This window comes from Zymoseptoria tritici, chromosome 1, assembly GCF_000219625.1.
Source record: "Zymoseptoria tritici IPO323 chromosome 1, whole genome shotgun sequence".
NCBI lineage: Eukaryota > Fungi > Ascomycota > Dothideomycetes > Mycosphaerellales > Mycosphaerellaceae > Zymoseptoria > Zymoseptoria tritici.
This window is the reverse complement of record NC_018218.1, coordinates 2,059,465-2,074,651: the sequence shown is the minus strand read 5'-3', so window position 1 is coordinate 2,074,651 and position 15,187 is coordinate 2,059,465. Positions and strand designations below refer to the sequence as shown.

The 15,187-nt window shown below is 54.8% G+C and overlaps 2 protein-coding genes across 2 annotated transcripts; one reads left to right on the top strand and one right to left on the bottom strand.

The window, feature by feature from the left end:
- Positions 1-90: 90 nt before the first annotated feature.
- On the bottom strand, positions 91-1,315 carry MYCGRDRAFT_89152 (uncharacterized protein; the record flags this gene model as incomplete). The annotated part of the gene is made up of 3 exons (XM_003856099.1): positions 91-131; positions 358-477; positions 532-1,315. 3 exons carry the CDS (start codon positions 1,313-1,315, stop codon positions 91-93), a joined length of 945 nt encoding a protein of 314 aa, XP_003856147.1.
- A 1,101-nt stretch (positions 1,316-2,416) lies between these two features.
- Positions 2,417-14,419, top strand: MYCGRDRAFT_98370 (uncharacterized protein; the record flags this gene model as incomplete). Its single annotated transcript, XM_003857457.1, has 7 exons — positions 2,417-5,023; positions 5,096-5,860; positions 5,921-9,791; positions 9,855-10,439; positions 10,551-11,561; positions 11,616-14,267; positions 14,325-14,419. The coding sequence occupies 7 exons, from the start codon at positions 2,417-2,419 to the stop codon at positions 14,417-14,419; spliced, it is 11,586 nt and encodes a 3,861-aa protein (XP_003857505.1).
- Positions 14,420-15,187: the final 768 nt, after the last annotated feature.

Here is a 15,187-nt window from a genome sequence, read left to right as displayed (position 1 = left end):
GGAGGTGCATGGAGGTGACGCAGCCGAGGGAGATCAAATCTCGAGCTGACATGTGGGAAGACTGCCGATTTACGGCGAAGTTCGGACGCCTTAAGCCGAGCCAAACCCCCTACGGCCCAAAGAGTCTTCAACTAAGGTAAGGTAGGTAAGGTATACTCACATACACAACAGCATCATGAATAATTGTACTATACACACGGGAACCATGATTGGCGTCAATTGCGTTGGTGGAGTATGCCACAAAGCTTTCATCGCCTCGATGCAATGGTGTGTCTATTCGCGTGCTGGGCATACGAGCTACACGATTGAGGCTGACGAACAGCGCATTGTCTTTCGATCATTCTCCCAACCTCTTACCTCGCACGTCTCTCTCCCCAGCGTCTTCGTTCACTTCGCTTTCGTCGGCCATCATGTTGCGAAACAGAGTTTCAGCTGCTACACGCTCCAGTTGACGAGCGTTCATCTCGAGCTCCGCCTCTACTCGAAGTGTCAGTTGAGATCTCTGAATTCGCAGTTCACAGCCTCACATACCGAGAAGGTTGATGCCATCCAGCTCCCAGCCTGCAATCTTCTGGTGAATCGCCTCTTCGAAGGCAGAGGTTCTGGAAAGGTCGAGCGTGGTGAACTTCACGACAGGGTTCTGTCCGAGCGGCTCCACAAAGGCGTCGACAACAATGTCCTTGATGTCGACGAGGGATGTCCAGCTCGGATTGGAAATGCCGTAATCCGCAACCATTGTCTTCAGCGCCGCGATGGCGGCGAGCTCGGTGACTACCACATGATCGGCGTTCTCATGCGACCGCCGGAGTACCGACTGGTCGACAGGCGTGTTGTCGAGGAAGTCTCCAACAGCCTTCACTTTTGCTTTGACCACTTTGTTGATGCGCTTTGGTTTGGGCGGGGGTGGCGGTCCGCTAGGGACCCTAGCTTTGGGAGACTTGCGGGAGGATCTGGAGGGAGCCGTCTTCTTGATTGCAGACTTTGTGGTACTCTTCTTTGGAGCAGGTTTCTTTGGCTTCATGCCGGAACTGTTGGAGATCTGTGGACCAGGCTCCCTGGCTTCAGGGCCAGACGCGAGCGAATTCTTCTCATTGCTCTCATTAGGGACAGTAGACGTGCTTTCTAACTGCTTGACAGGGAGAGCAACACTGGAGGGGAGTGATTCGGACCTTTGCTTCTTGCGAGGCGGAGGGCTCGACGGTGGACTCTTGTCGGCAGTCTCGGAATTGGACACTGGCTCGGCAGTGCTCGTGGCGCTCGCAGGAGAAGCCGTGCTGGAGGTGCCTGAGATGGCCTCGTTCTGAGGCGTTGCCATGGTGCAGTCGAGGTCTTGGAGTAGAAGCGTCAAATGCGGATATGCCTTCGATGGCGTTCAACAAAGAGAGAAAAGTGCAGATGCGGACGTTTGGTGAAAGCGTGCTGAAGGATAAAGGAAATGAGATCGCGAGCGAGAGATGAACATCCTCGTCTCAGAGTGCAAGTCTATAGCTTGATGTTGACAATGTGGTGTAATCTCTGCCATTGTCAGTCTTGCACGAAAATGCATCCTATTGTTGGCTTCGCAATCAGTGTTGCCGACGGTGAAGTGCTCATGCTGAAATCCGGAGCAGCGTGGATCTAAGCAGCGACTAAAAGAACCTCTGATGATACTCATGACATTCGCGCCGTCGTCGTCGTGTTTGAGGAGTTAATGCCATAGTCAATGTAGCGATCTCGGGGGTCGCCAGCAAGATCTTGCGCGTGGTCTTGTTCATCAGACAATACATGTCACGCGCTTGCTTCAGTGGGTCGTTGGGTCGTCCGATGAAAGGCAATGCTTGGAAGTCGCATTTCAAGTGAGGTGATAGGTAGTTCTAGCATGTGAATGTAGAACGGAAGATGAGCATGTGGAAGGCTCAAATGGAACCTGGTAGTCAAGCGCGGACCGCACTCCGCCGCCTCCAAAGCTTCCAGGACCAGCTCCCGTCAGAGCCTCTTCCATCTTATGCCCGTGCATCACAAGTTTGTTTCTTTGTGATCGTGCACTTGAGCGTGTTTTCTTCGGCCAAACCAGCGCATACATGACCAGACTGGTCTCACACACGGCTCCAGTCCATGCAGCAGCCGCTGCATTCACCACGACACCACCGCAGCTCTGACTACACCTCAAAGTCTGACTACAACACACGCCATCACCGCGAACTTTCTGATCTTCATCACGACTCACGACATCCCCTTCGACACCTCCACCTCGCATCATCTCAACGACCACATGTGTCACGGTCCCACGAGCGCAGAACCTCCTCGATAAACGCGCCTCTCTTGTCCATCGATCCTCCATCGACCATCACCAGTACAGAAACGTCTTTTCGGACAGGCTACGACGCCGCCATTGCATTGATAACTTCCCACACCCGCGCTCGCGGCGCCTGGCGCTATGGGGAGGATCAAGAAGGCCGCCACCGAGCGGCATACGGCAACGCTGTCACCCTTCGTTGCGAACTTCGTCAAGCACGCTACACAAATTCCGCTCCATGAGCTGCCAGCACATCTGAACAGCTTCCCACAGCACTGGCCGCTCCCGAGAGGCGACCTCTATCACTGGATACCACTGCTGGATCGTTTCGATCATCTGCTGGAGCTATTCAACAAGGAGTATGGATTGCATGAAGGGCCACAAACGCAGCAATTCGGTCGGCGGTTACTGGAGAAGGGCGATGCCGAGGCAGGCATGCCATATCCTTCGGGAGGAGTTGGAGTTGAAGAGCTTGATGCCGCGAAATACTCTGCAGAAGGCGACAGGGAGCTTGTCGAAGTTGTGTTGCACTTCACGCGGATACTGCTGGAGCATTGTGGCAATCGCAGCTTATACAGCAGCAGCGCACACATCAATAACCTTCTGCACACCACCTCGCTGAGTCTACTACAGCTCTGCTTGAAGCTCGGTCTTCGGCTGGCTCAGCGATACCAGGTGGCTCGCTACAAGAACCATCATCCAAGCGCTCAGGCTGTTCTACTCGCCAACCACTATGCGTTCAACTTCGACAACTTGCACAAGATCGCCATGCCATTCCCAAGACCGTCAATGGCGCCTGCATTGCCCAATCAGACCCCGGCCAAGGGCAAAGACAAGGTCACACAAGCTTCACAACTGAACACCTCGGATCTGGTATCGATTGCAAAGGACACACCGTCTCCCGCAGTCATCAAGGACATGTCTACCGTGATCATCACGTACTATGATCAACCCTCGGCTCCCTCTGCTGTTGACACACCGGAAGATCCATCAGAATCTCTACCTGTGACTCCGACACCGGCACGTAGGACGTCCAATCTCGGACCATCGCGGGACCGACCTTCACCAGGCGAGAGAAGCAACAGTGCAAATGACGTTTCATCCACCCCAGTCAAGTCGCGTGAGACAGACGCTGCTCCGTCCAACGCACCGAAGTCATTCACCATTCCCGCCGAGGAAGTTGCAGCAAAGCCCGCGTGGTCACTGATTGCGGACGCCTTGCCCAATTTACCGAATGACCTGCGTTACGACCTGCTCCACCGAGTACGAATCGCAAAGTCGTACGCCACCGCCGAGACGAGCAACCAGGAGTTGCTGGAAGTGCGCCTCCTCGCGATTGCAAATCTGGCTTTCGCCCACAATGAGAGCAAATTTCAAGAGAAGGTTGGCATACCTGATGCTGAGGAGCCGAGACGTTTCCATCTGGCTCAGCAGCTTTGCGATTTGCTGCAGCCCGCTACAAGTGTACAGACCGCCCTCACGCTACAATCCGAGACGGCCGTCATCCTCACTCTCGAAGCTTTGACAAAGAGCAGACACAAAGTGGGCGAAGTTGCAGACGCGCTCGCAGTTACCGTCAATCACGGAGCGTTGTACTACGAACTGCGCAAAGTCATTGCCACGCTCAGCGAACCCGAGGAATCTTCCAGCCAGCGAGAACTTCAGCAAAGCGAATGGCGCGACGCCACTTTTGATCTAGTCAACAGCTTGCTGGGAGCCAATCATCAGGCCAGGTATGCCGAAAAGATGGTGGCCGCGGGCATCATGGGAGTGCTCATTGAAGGCTTGACATTGCGCACCGCCCGCGCTGAGAGATTTCATGAGAAGATTCTACAGTTCTTTGACAGCTTCATTCATGGTATCCCGACCGCTTTCCAGACCTTGGCAAACGTCAAAGGATTGGACATCATCGCGGACTTGACGAGCTTTGAGGTCACAGCTGCTCTCGAGACCGCACGCAATGGCAAGGGTTTGCCCAAAGACTATAAGTCCAAGGTCGTCGACTATGAGATTCCGTTCTACCAGCAATCAACCCTACGTCAGTTGTTCAAGAATACTGTCCACATGTTTGAGCACAACGCGGGCACTCACGACCGGCTGCTGCGAAACCTTATCGACACGCCTCAGATCCTTGGAGCACTTCGCATGGTCATTGAGAATGCGTCCATCTTTGGTTCGAACGTATGGACCGGCGCTTTGAACATTGTCAGCAGCTTCATTCACAACGAACCAACCAGCTATCAAGTAATCGGCGAAGCCGGCCTGAGCAAAGGCTTTCTGGAATCCATCACCGAGGCTCAGATTCCTGAAGAATTGCCTGCACTCGACGGGTTCAAGCCTTTGACAGAGACTCAATACCTTGACATGGACGAGAATGGCGATCCTGTGTTCCCAACTGCAGCCGGCATTTTATCTGTAGGCGAAGTGATGTGCGATATTCCCACCGCGTTTGGAGCTATCTGCCTGAATGAGTCTGGGATGCAGCTTTTCCAAGCCTCAGGCGCGCTGGTGAAGTTCTTTGACATCTTCCTTTCTCCAGCTCACGTTCGCGCCATGGAAGACGAGGGATCCACGGCCGCCACAATTGGGCAATCTTTCGATGAGCTGTCAAGACATCAGCCTCGTCTCAAGGACCAGATCATGGCTGCGGTCTTCAACATGCTTCGACGCCTGAAGCAGCTCTGCGAAGTGCTTGCAGTGCAAAAGCGTTCAGGTGCCAAACTCTGGGAAGCCGTTGATGGCAAGATGGTCGTGGCAGGTGGCAGGGATGCTCTGAAAGGTGTTTCTCGGGAATACTCTGCCGAATGTCTCTCGAGCGAGACCAAATTCGCCCCTTTCGCGGAATCCGAACCGATCGAAGCCCACGAACTTGAGGATCAAAACGAACGTGCTCCCGCCGTTCCCTTTCTAAGCACTTGCTTCAAGTTTCTCGAAGGATTTCTCCACAATACCAACATGTGCGCCCTATTTTGTGAGGAGTCTGGCGCTGAGTTGATCCTCGACCTTGCGACCACTCCCAGTAATCCGTACGACCTGGTTGCGTTTCCTCTCTTCGGCAAGATTACGCAGGTGCTCAAGCTGATGGGGGAGTCGAGGTCTCATCTTGTTCTACCGAGCTTAATCAGACGCACGCAGTACTCCCTGCTTGGCCTGAAAGGTCTGATGGAAAACACCGAAAAGTCCAGCGCGTTCAGCAAATTCGAGCAAACCGAAGGCGGATCTGTATCTCAACTGGGAGTGGATGGCACGACTGTCGTCAAGTCGCTCCTCAACGCACACCTCCTCACACACGTTCTTGGCCGTACGCTGGCTCCGCCTCCCTACAGTCTTCGCCACGGAAACCAGAACAACCATCTGTTCTTGAACCTCAACTTCACAGATGTCTACGTCGAGCTCATTAAAGATTTGAGCAAGCTCCACGCGACATGTCTTTGGGAGAACTTGTTTTTCCAGCGCATGCTGCCCGAGAAGATCAAGACGCAGACAGAGCCCCGCCCCTTCATCATGCGCCGCATCGATGCGAACGGAGTGGTTGAAGTCGCAGCGGAGAAGTCAACAGACTCATCACAAAAGGACAGCAGCGACGTAAACATTTCGACTGAGCAGAGTTCTGACGACAGTCGAAACGGTATGCTGGTGACGAAGAACATCAAGACAATCCGATACCTCCTCAGCCAAGTGCCTTATGGAATCGAGTCTTTCTACCATTCACTTGGTCAAGCAATCGTGACGAAGCGCTGCGAGCCTGCATCGAAACAACACGCGATCTATGTTGCGGAACATTTGGCGAACGCTGCAATCTGGGAGCTCGAATTCCGCAGAAGTCCTCCAGGTGAGGACGGAATGGACACCAAGTACATTGCACAAATGTTGGTCATCATCGGTCGAATGATGCTTCGGAATTCGTACTCCATGGAGTCATTCGGCACGAAAGAGGCTCTCACTCTGGTCTTGACTAAGTTCTACATCGCTGGGGGGTTTGAGAAGCTCAACTCCTACCTCGACCACTTTGTGCAGACCCTCGCGAACAAGTCCGAGGATGAGAAGGTGGACCAGCCGGTGAAGGATGCCATTCAAGCGATACTGTCCTTCTATACCCAAGTGGTTCGTTCCAAATGCATCAACGATGCCTCGCAGACAAATCTCATCCTTCTGAGAGATAGAACGCAACCGGACTTCTTCCAGCCAGGTCAGTTTCTTGTCGAGATTCGACATGCAGTGCTCCCGGCGGTAAGCAAGATTTGGCACTCGCAAGAACTTGAAAAGTTCGCCGATACCAACCTCAAGGTCGTGGTCGACATACTTCGCTGCATTCTCAAGGCAGAGGGTGAAGACCGTGCCCTGAAGCGCAGTGAGAAGGCAAGCCGGCGAGTGCTGGCGCATACTCCCGAATTCAAACTTCGCAATCTGGACGGTCTCGATAGACTGAAGAATCTCGGGTTTGACTTGACACTCAGCCGTGAAGCTTTGTACCGATGCAACAATCACAGCAGCAACGCCGAGGGCTACGTGCGTCTCAGACTTAAGGACAGCCATTCTCCGAGATTTGCAGTTCCCCAAGGCGAGCCTGCTCCAAATGATGCAGCCCCCGCACCTTCGTCGAGCTCAGGACCCGACATTGAGATGCCGCCTGCAGATGAACAGCCCTCTGCACAAGTACCAACTGCTTCGGCGGCAGGAGGTGCCCTAGCTCGAGTAGCAGCAACGCTCGATCCAAGCGGGTCAATGCATACTCTGCTCACTCTGGATAGCGACATGATGTCTGATGACGACAATCCGGGCACCCTCGGCGCATTGCCGCCTGACATGAGGGCCCAGGATCTCGCCAGCTTGACGGACCCGCGAACGTTAGAGGTCTTGGGTCAATTGCGCCCATCTCTGCCAGCGCGAGACACGCAGCAACTCTTCGTCACCATTGATGACCTGGATGATGAGCGTACGCTCCTTCGCAATGATCTCATCGACCATTGTCTCGAAGTTCTCAGCAATCAACCCTCCCTAACCTTTGAGCTCGCGGACTTGATTCAGGCCGCGGTAGCGAAGGCTGGCGAAGGTGCAAATCCACGTGCTGAAATCGGCGCGACATTGGTGTCATCACTGATGTCGTTGCAAGGCGAGGAGCCAACCAAGGAGTCCGGGCTCAAGATTCAAGCATACGCACACCTGGTCGCACTGATTCTCCAAGACCGTGACTTCTTTGACTCTACGCTGGATGAGCTCAAGGAGTACTTTGAGAACTTTGTGGCTTGGGTCCAGCTGGGATCAGATCAAAAAGCAGAAGATGCCCCCTGGATTCGGACCGTCCTGCTCATTATTGAGCGAGTCCTTGCCGAGGACGAACAGCCCGTCGAAGTCACCTGGAGCCCACCTTCTGCCGAGGACCCGCTCAAGCCTTTGCCTGCACTAGAAGTTGCCGAGCCGGTTGTCGCGCCAGAGATTCGGTCGCAACTCTTCGACGCCTTGATCGATCTGCTGCCCAAAGTTGGCAAGGACGCTTCTCTGGCACTCTCCGTCTGCCGAGTGCTCACCATTCTCACCCGGCGACGTGAGCTCGCGGCTCGCCTCAGCGAGAAATACACCCTGGGTCGCCTTTTTTTGATGACCAGACAGCTGGCAGGTGCGGTCGACGAGAAGCTGCAAGGCTCTTTCATGCTCATTCTGCGACACATGGTCGAAGACGATGGAGTCATGCGTCAGATTATGCGAGCCGAGATCAGAACCATCTTCGAGAACCATCGTTCTTCTCGCCCAATGGACACGACCGCGTACATTCGGCATCTGTACCACTTGGTCCTTCGCAGTCCTGAAGTCTTTGTCGAGGTCACGCAAGAGTTGCTTGAGATCACACGCTACGATGGACATCCTCATCGAGCTCAATGCCTCGCACTTAAAAAGGAGCCGCCGGTCACTGCAAGCGAACCAACTGACGTGGTTTCTGATCAATCTGCGCCGACCGAGGATGTCTCCGCGGCGCCCAAGTCTTCCGAAGCAAGACCACCGCCGATCACAGATTCGACGGATGGTGTCATTCAATTCTTGTTGCGCGAGCTATCCAACTTCAAGGACGTGGAAGACAAGCCTGTGGCTGTTGCAAAGGAGAGCCAGAACGAGAAGTCAGCAGCAGAAACTCCTTCGGCCGATGTAGAGATGTCGGACGCGGGAGCAAGCAGTAATGCTCTCGACGGATCATCCGCTGCAGCGACTGCATCGGCCGACACGAAGAACAACACCAAGCCAGCCTTCAAACCTGAGGATCACGCTATCTACATTTATCGCTGTTTTGTGCTACAGTGCTTGGCTGAGCTCCTAGCCTCGTACAATCGCACCAAGGTCGACTTCATCAATTTTTCCCGCAAGTCAGATGCCAATCCGTCGACGCCAATGAAGCCTCGCGCCGGCACTTTGAACTACCTCCTCAACACACTTCTTCCAGCCGGTACTTTGGAGCATCGAGATGATATGGCCCATCGCAAGAGAATTGCAACATCACACTGGGCTACGCAGGTCCTCGTGTCGTTGTGTACGAAGACCCAAGAGCGACATCTCAGCAACGCGCAATCCAGCGACCCAACGACGTTCCCCGAGCACGAGCCCGACCTCACATTTGTCCGCAAGTTTGTGCTTGAGCATGCTCTCCGCGCTTTCAAAGACGCCACAACGTCCGCAGAGCCTCTCGATCAGCGGTACTCTAGACTTTTGGCTCTTGGAGAACTCTTCAACAAGATGCTCAACGGCAAGGTCGACTTTCAGAGAACTTCGGCCCAGAACACCAGCAATTGGACCTCTCATCAGCACATGGGTCGATTGATGTACGAGAAGAATTTCATCGGCACGCTGACTTCAGCAATCGCCGAGCTCGATCTCAACTTTCCGAACGCTAAGAGGGCTGTCAAGTACATCCTGGGCCCCTTGAAGCAGCTCACTGAGCTTGGAATCCATCTCAGCCAAACGATGGATATCTCCTCGTCCAGCGGCATTCCGACGAGTGCAGACGAAGATGACATCTCCTCTGCCACATCGGTCTCTGGAGACGAAGATGACGACCGCGAACAGACGCCCGATCTCTTCCGTGGCTCTTCACTCGGCATGTTCGAATCCGGCGCTGGCGAGGACGATGACGATTCGGATGATGACGAAGAGGACGACGATGAGGAGATGTACGATGACGGGTACGATGATGAGATGGAGTACGAGGAAGAGATGACGGCCGATCATGGCGAGGTCGTTAGTGACGACGACGATGACATCCATGGCATGGGTGAAATCGAAGGTGTGCCTGGCGATGTCGAAATGGAAGTCGACATTATCGACGAGAACGAGGATTCTGATGATTCCTCTGACGATGATGAAGACGAGGACGATGACGATGAAGACGATGACGATGATGACATTGATCAGGACGTCGAATTCGAGGATCACATGGAGGAAATCACAGGAGATGATGACAATGCATCTCTGGGCGATCACGATGATGAGGGATGGGAGGATGACGGTCTCGAGTTCGAGGCTCACGAAGGTGGTTTGGACGACGGATCTCCTCACGGTGGCCCACTGGAGCACATCGCGCACGTGCTTGGAGTTGACGATCCTTCCGACCACGACGATCCCGATGGTCTCGTTCGTCTCGACATGGGTGGCGGCGACGAGGAGTTCTTCGAGGATGAAATGGCACCGGACGATGAGGAGGACGACGAGGGCGAAGAGTATGGAGAAGATATCGTCTATGAGCCCGAGCTCGAAGACGAAGAAGATGACGAGCAGGATGGCGGCTGGACATGGGACGCGCAGCCTCCGACAGCCATTTTGCGTGGCCATGGCCATCACCACCATCATCACCACCACCGGGGCTTCAACGAGATGCTCGGAATGATGGGTGATCATCTTCGGCCAGCAGGCCACTTCCGAACACATCGCGCGACCCCAAACTCTCGTGACGAAGATGGTGTCAACCCACTGCTTCAGAGAGACGGCGGCGCTGCTGCTGCGAACCGCGAGCGCGAACTCGAGGCTCTGGGTGGTCGCGTTCCTGGTCGCCGTGCATACGTTCACCGTGGTGGCGGTGACAATTTCCTCCAGAGTCTTGTGAATGCTGTGGGTCCTACAGCTGGCGGCGTCATCAACGTCAACGTCGATCCTGGTGCCGCGTTTGGCATGCCTGGAGCAAGTGCGCTCCCACCGATGTTCACGATTCAAAGCCGCAATGGAGCACAGCACGCACTCATCGACATTGATCCAAGTCGTCCATGGCGAGAGCAGATGGGAGGTCGCTGGCCAGAGATTTTGCCCGGTCGTCTCAATGATCGCGCCGCGGCTGGAAACGAGGAAGCACAAGCCGTTGAGTTTCGACCATCTCAAACTTCAGTCCGGTGGCAAGAGGAAGCCCGTATGCTGTTCGCTGGCAAGTTCCAGGAAAAGGCCACTCGCATCCTCAACATGCTCTTCCGCGCGCTTATCCCGAATGCAATGGAAGCCAGAAGAGTTCGGGAGAAGGAAGAGGCTGAGCGTCGGGCCAAGGAGGAGAAAGCGGCAGAGGCAGCCCACAAGCTCGCAGAGGCGGAGAGAATTGAGCGTGAAGCCAAGGAGAAGCTCGAGCGCGAGGAACGCGAAGCGAAGGAGCGTGAAGAAGCCGAAATGCGTGCCGCTGAACTTGCAGCACGGACTGACACTGAGGACGCGACCACCGACATGGAAGGCGTTGTTCAGGGCTCAGAAGCTCAATCAGCTGATGCGGCGGCGCCGGAGGCCGAAGAGGAGCCCGCCGAGCGAGTGACAATCACCATCCACGGCCGTGTCATTGACATTACCAGTCTCGGCATCGATCGTGAGTACATCGAAGCACTCCCAGAGGACATGCGCGAGGAAGTGATTGCGGCTCAGTTCGCAGAGCAGCGCAATCAAGCGGCACGATCAGGCCAGGCCCCAACTGAGCTTGATCCCGAGTTCCTTGAAGCACTACCGAGAGAGCTCCAGCAGGAGCTACTGCGCCAAGAGCAAGCGGACCGTCGTCACCGCGAGCGTGACGAGGCACGTCGACGGGCAGCTCAGGATGGTGGAGGTGCGGCGGCCGCACCTGCTGTTCTTCCGCAAGAAATGAACAATGCAGATTTCATGGCCATGCTGGACCCGGCTTTGAGACAGGCTGTGCTCATGGACACTGACGAAGACACTCTCGCAGCGCTTCCCGAAGCTGTCCAACGTGAAGCCCGCGCTCTGATGGGAGATCGTGGAGCACCGCGTGGTGAGCAGGCCGCTCGACTAGGTCGAGGCCTGGAAGCTGCGACCGCACGTATCCTCAACGGACAAGTTGGTATTCCACGCGCAACCGATGGCGAACGCGAAGTCAGCAGGCAACGCCGCCCAATTGCTCAGATGCTGGACAAGTCGGGCATTGCCACGCTCCTCCGCCTTATGTTTGTCTCTCTCAACAGCAAGAGCAAGACGAATCTTCATGGCATTCTCTCGGACGTGTGCAAGAACACCCAGAATCGTGCAGAAGTCATCAGCATCCTGCTATCCATTCTGCAGGACGGTACTGCCGATGTCAGCGCTGTCGAGAGGAGCTTTGCTCAGTTGTCCCTGCGAGCAAAGCAGCCTTCTGCCGCAAAGACTCCTCAACCATTGAAGCGCAGCCTTACAGGGCAGCAAAACTTCACTGCGAGCACCGAGCTATCTCCGCTGAATATTGTTCAGCAATGCTTAGGCACTCTCAACGCCCTGTCAAACGACAACCCTCGCGTGCCATCGTTCTTCCTCAACGAGCATGAGACAATTGCAAGCCAAAAGGCCAAGTCGGTCAAGAAGGGAAAGGGCCGTGAGACCAAAGCCGCGAAATTCCCACTCAACGCCTTGCTCACCCTGCTGGATCGCAAGCTCATTACTGAGAATACCGCGGTGATGGAGACGCTGGCATCTCTGTTGAGTCATGTCACTCACCCTCTCACCATCCTGCTTCGACGAGCCAAGGAGGCGCGAGACGCTGAGAAAGCCGAGGCCAACAAGGATGAAGAAGCGAGCGAGCGTCCCCAGACTGAAGATTCGGACGTGCCAATGCAAGAGCTGTCTGCCGCCGAGCCCGCGGAACAGGACAGCGCAACTGCTGAACCTGTCGTGGCTGAACAGGAGTCAAAGGAAAAGAGCACGGAGAACAAGAAGAAGCACCGCGATCTCACTCCGCCCGAGGTGCCCGAGGAGAACATTCGCCTTGTTGTCAACATCTTGGCCGCTCGTGAATGCCCAAGCAAGACCTTCAGCGACACGCTCGACATCATCAAGAACCTCTCAGCCATCCCGGGTGCCAAGGAAGTGTTCGGGAAGGAGCTCATTCGTCAAGCACAGGAGCTCGGGCAGACACTGCTTGAGGATCTTGAAGAGCTTGCCAAGCAAATCGACGCTGCAGAGACCGGCACTGAACTTCAAGGTCTGGCATTGGCGAGCTTCTCATCTGCAGGATCGAAGCAGAGGAAGCTACTGCGCGTTCTTGTTGCGCTCGACCACCTATTCGATCCCAAGCGAATGCCTCCTGCTTCGGCGGCGTCCCCTTCAAGCAGCGACGGCGATCGCAAACTCAAAGAGGACATCCTGCCCACATTGTACGAGAGCGCCACATTCGGGAAGATGTGGAACAGTCTCAGTGCATGCCTCACCGCCATCCGGCTCCGCGGCAACATGGTCAACGTGGCAACTATCCTGCTTCCTTTGATCGAATCCTTGATGGTTGTCTGTCGGAACAGCACTTTGAAGGATGCCAAAGAGGCCGTCACAGGCCCTGCGTCTCCCGCTGAGGTGGGCACGCCTGTTCCCGCAGCACGCATGGAGGGCTTGTTCTTCAACTTCACCAACGAACACCGCAAGATTCTCAACGAGCTGATTCGGAACAACCCCAAGCTGATGAACGGCAACCTTTCTGTGCTCGCAAAGAACTCCAAGGTCCTTGAGTTCGATAACAAGCGCAGCTACTTCAGCCGCAAGCTTCACGACCGTCGTACCGAAGTTCGTGTCGCGCATCCCTCTCTTCAGCTCAGCATTCGACGTGACCAAGTCTTCCTGGACTCGTTCAAATCCCTCTACTACAAGAGCGGAAATGAGATCAAGTACGGAAAGCTCAATATTCGCTTCATCGGCGAGGAAGGTGTCGATGCTGGTGGAGTCTCACGCGAGTGGTTCGCTGCCATGGCGCGGCAAATGTTCAATCCGGATTACGCCCTTTTCAACCCTGTCGCCTCGGACCGCACGACCTTCCACCCGAACACTCTCAGCGAGGTCAACCCTGAGCATCTGATGTTCTTCAAGTTCATTGGCAGGATCATCGGAAAGGCGCTTTACGAGAACCGTGTTCTCGACTGCCATTTCAGCCGAGCCGTCTACCGTCGCATTCTCGGCAAGTCGGTCTCGCTCAAGGACATGGAGACGCTCGACCTGGACTACTACAAGTCACTGGTGTGGATTCTCGAGAACGACATCACCGATGTCACCTTTGAGACATTCTCCGTCGATGTCGACAAGTTTGGTGTGACCGAGACTGTTGATCTCATCTCCAATGGCCGCAACATCCCCGTCACCGAGGAGAACAAGCACGAATACGTTCGCCACGTCGTCGATTACCGCCTCGTCACATCCGTGAAGAATCAGCTCGACAACTTCCTACAAGGCTTTCACGAGATTATCCCTGCCGAGCTGGTGTCCATCTTCAACGAGCAAGAGCTCGAGCTGCTCATATCCGGTCTGCCGGATATTGACGTCGATGACTGGAAGAACAACACCGACTACACCAACTACCAGCCTACGTCGCCACAAATCCAGTGGTTCTGGCGAGCGGTCCGCAGCTTCGACAAGGAGGAGAAGGCCAAGTTGTTGCAGTTCGTAACGGGTACGAGCAAAGTCCCGCTTAACGGCTTCAAGGAGCTGGAGGGCATGAATGGATTTTCCAAGTTCAACATCCATCGAGACTACAGCAACAAGGAGAGGTTGCCGTCGAGCCATACCTGCTTCAATCGTGAGTCGCTCCAAACGTTATTGACCTCCCGAGCGTTTCACTGACAAACTTTTACAGAACTCGACTTGCCAGAGTATGAGAGCTACGAGGCGCTACGACATCAGCTGTACACCGCCATCACTGCGGGCAGCGAGTATTTCGGATTTGCGTAAGGTGGTAGGAGGATCGTGGTAGGAGCGTAGTAACAGACACGCGCTGGCCATGGGGATGGATTTTGATTTTCAATGCATCAGCAACGGCGCAGGACTTTTTTACTGCAAGGCGCATCGCGCATGGCGTACAGCGGGTTTGAGACTTAGTTTATGTACCGATATTTGTGACTCTATCGCATCTTCCCGCACACTGGTCTTGAGAACTCCCGTCGCACATCTCGGTCATGATCGATATTCGAGGGTTCTACGGACAGAAGCCCGATCCCAGGCCTAGCAGCCCTGCCGTCAAGCTCACCTGCCAAGACATTGCATGTGCCGAAACCCACTTGTGCGTGAATGTGAAGGTCAACATCTTCTGCCATCCATCGATCTTTATCGGGACATGAGGCTATATTGACAGGAGCTGGACTACGACGCAGGCACCTTCGTCGGTCTCGAGACAACCCGACGCGATCCGCGGCACTGTAATCATACAGCACATCCGGAGTCCGGAGTTTGACAAACAACCTGGAAGGCATTGCGCGGCTGCTGACAGTACATCAACAATGCGACCACTTCCCACGCCACGGCTCCATATTAATCGTCCCGAGTGAGCATCCGGTCACAGTTCCGAGAGGTTCAATGGCTCCGGCTGGTACCTCGATTATTAGTGGGACCTGATTTTTTGACATGTGATGTCACCAAACAGCTGCGAGAGACACGTTCCGCCGTGTCCCGCGTGAAGAGCTTCGAGCTTCTGATCGAAGCTCTGGAAAGGTTCCTTGACGA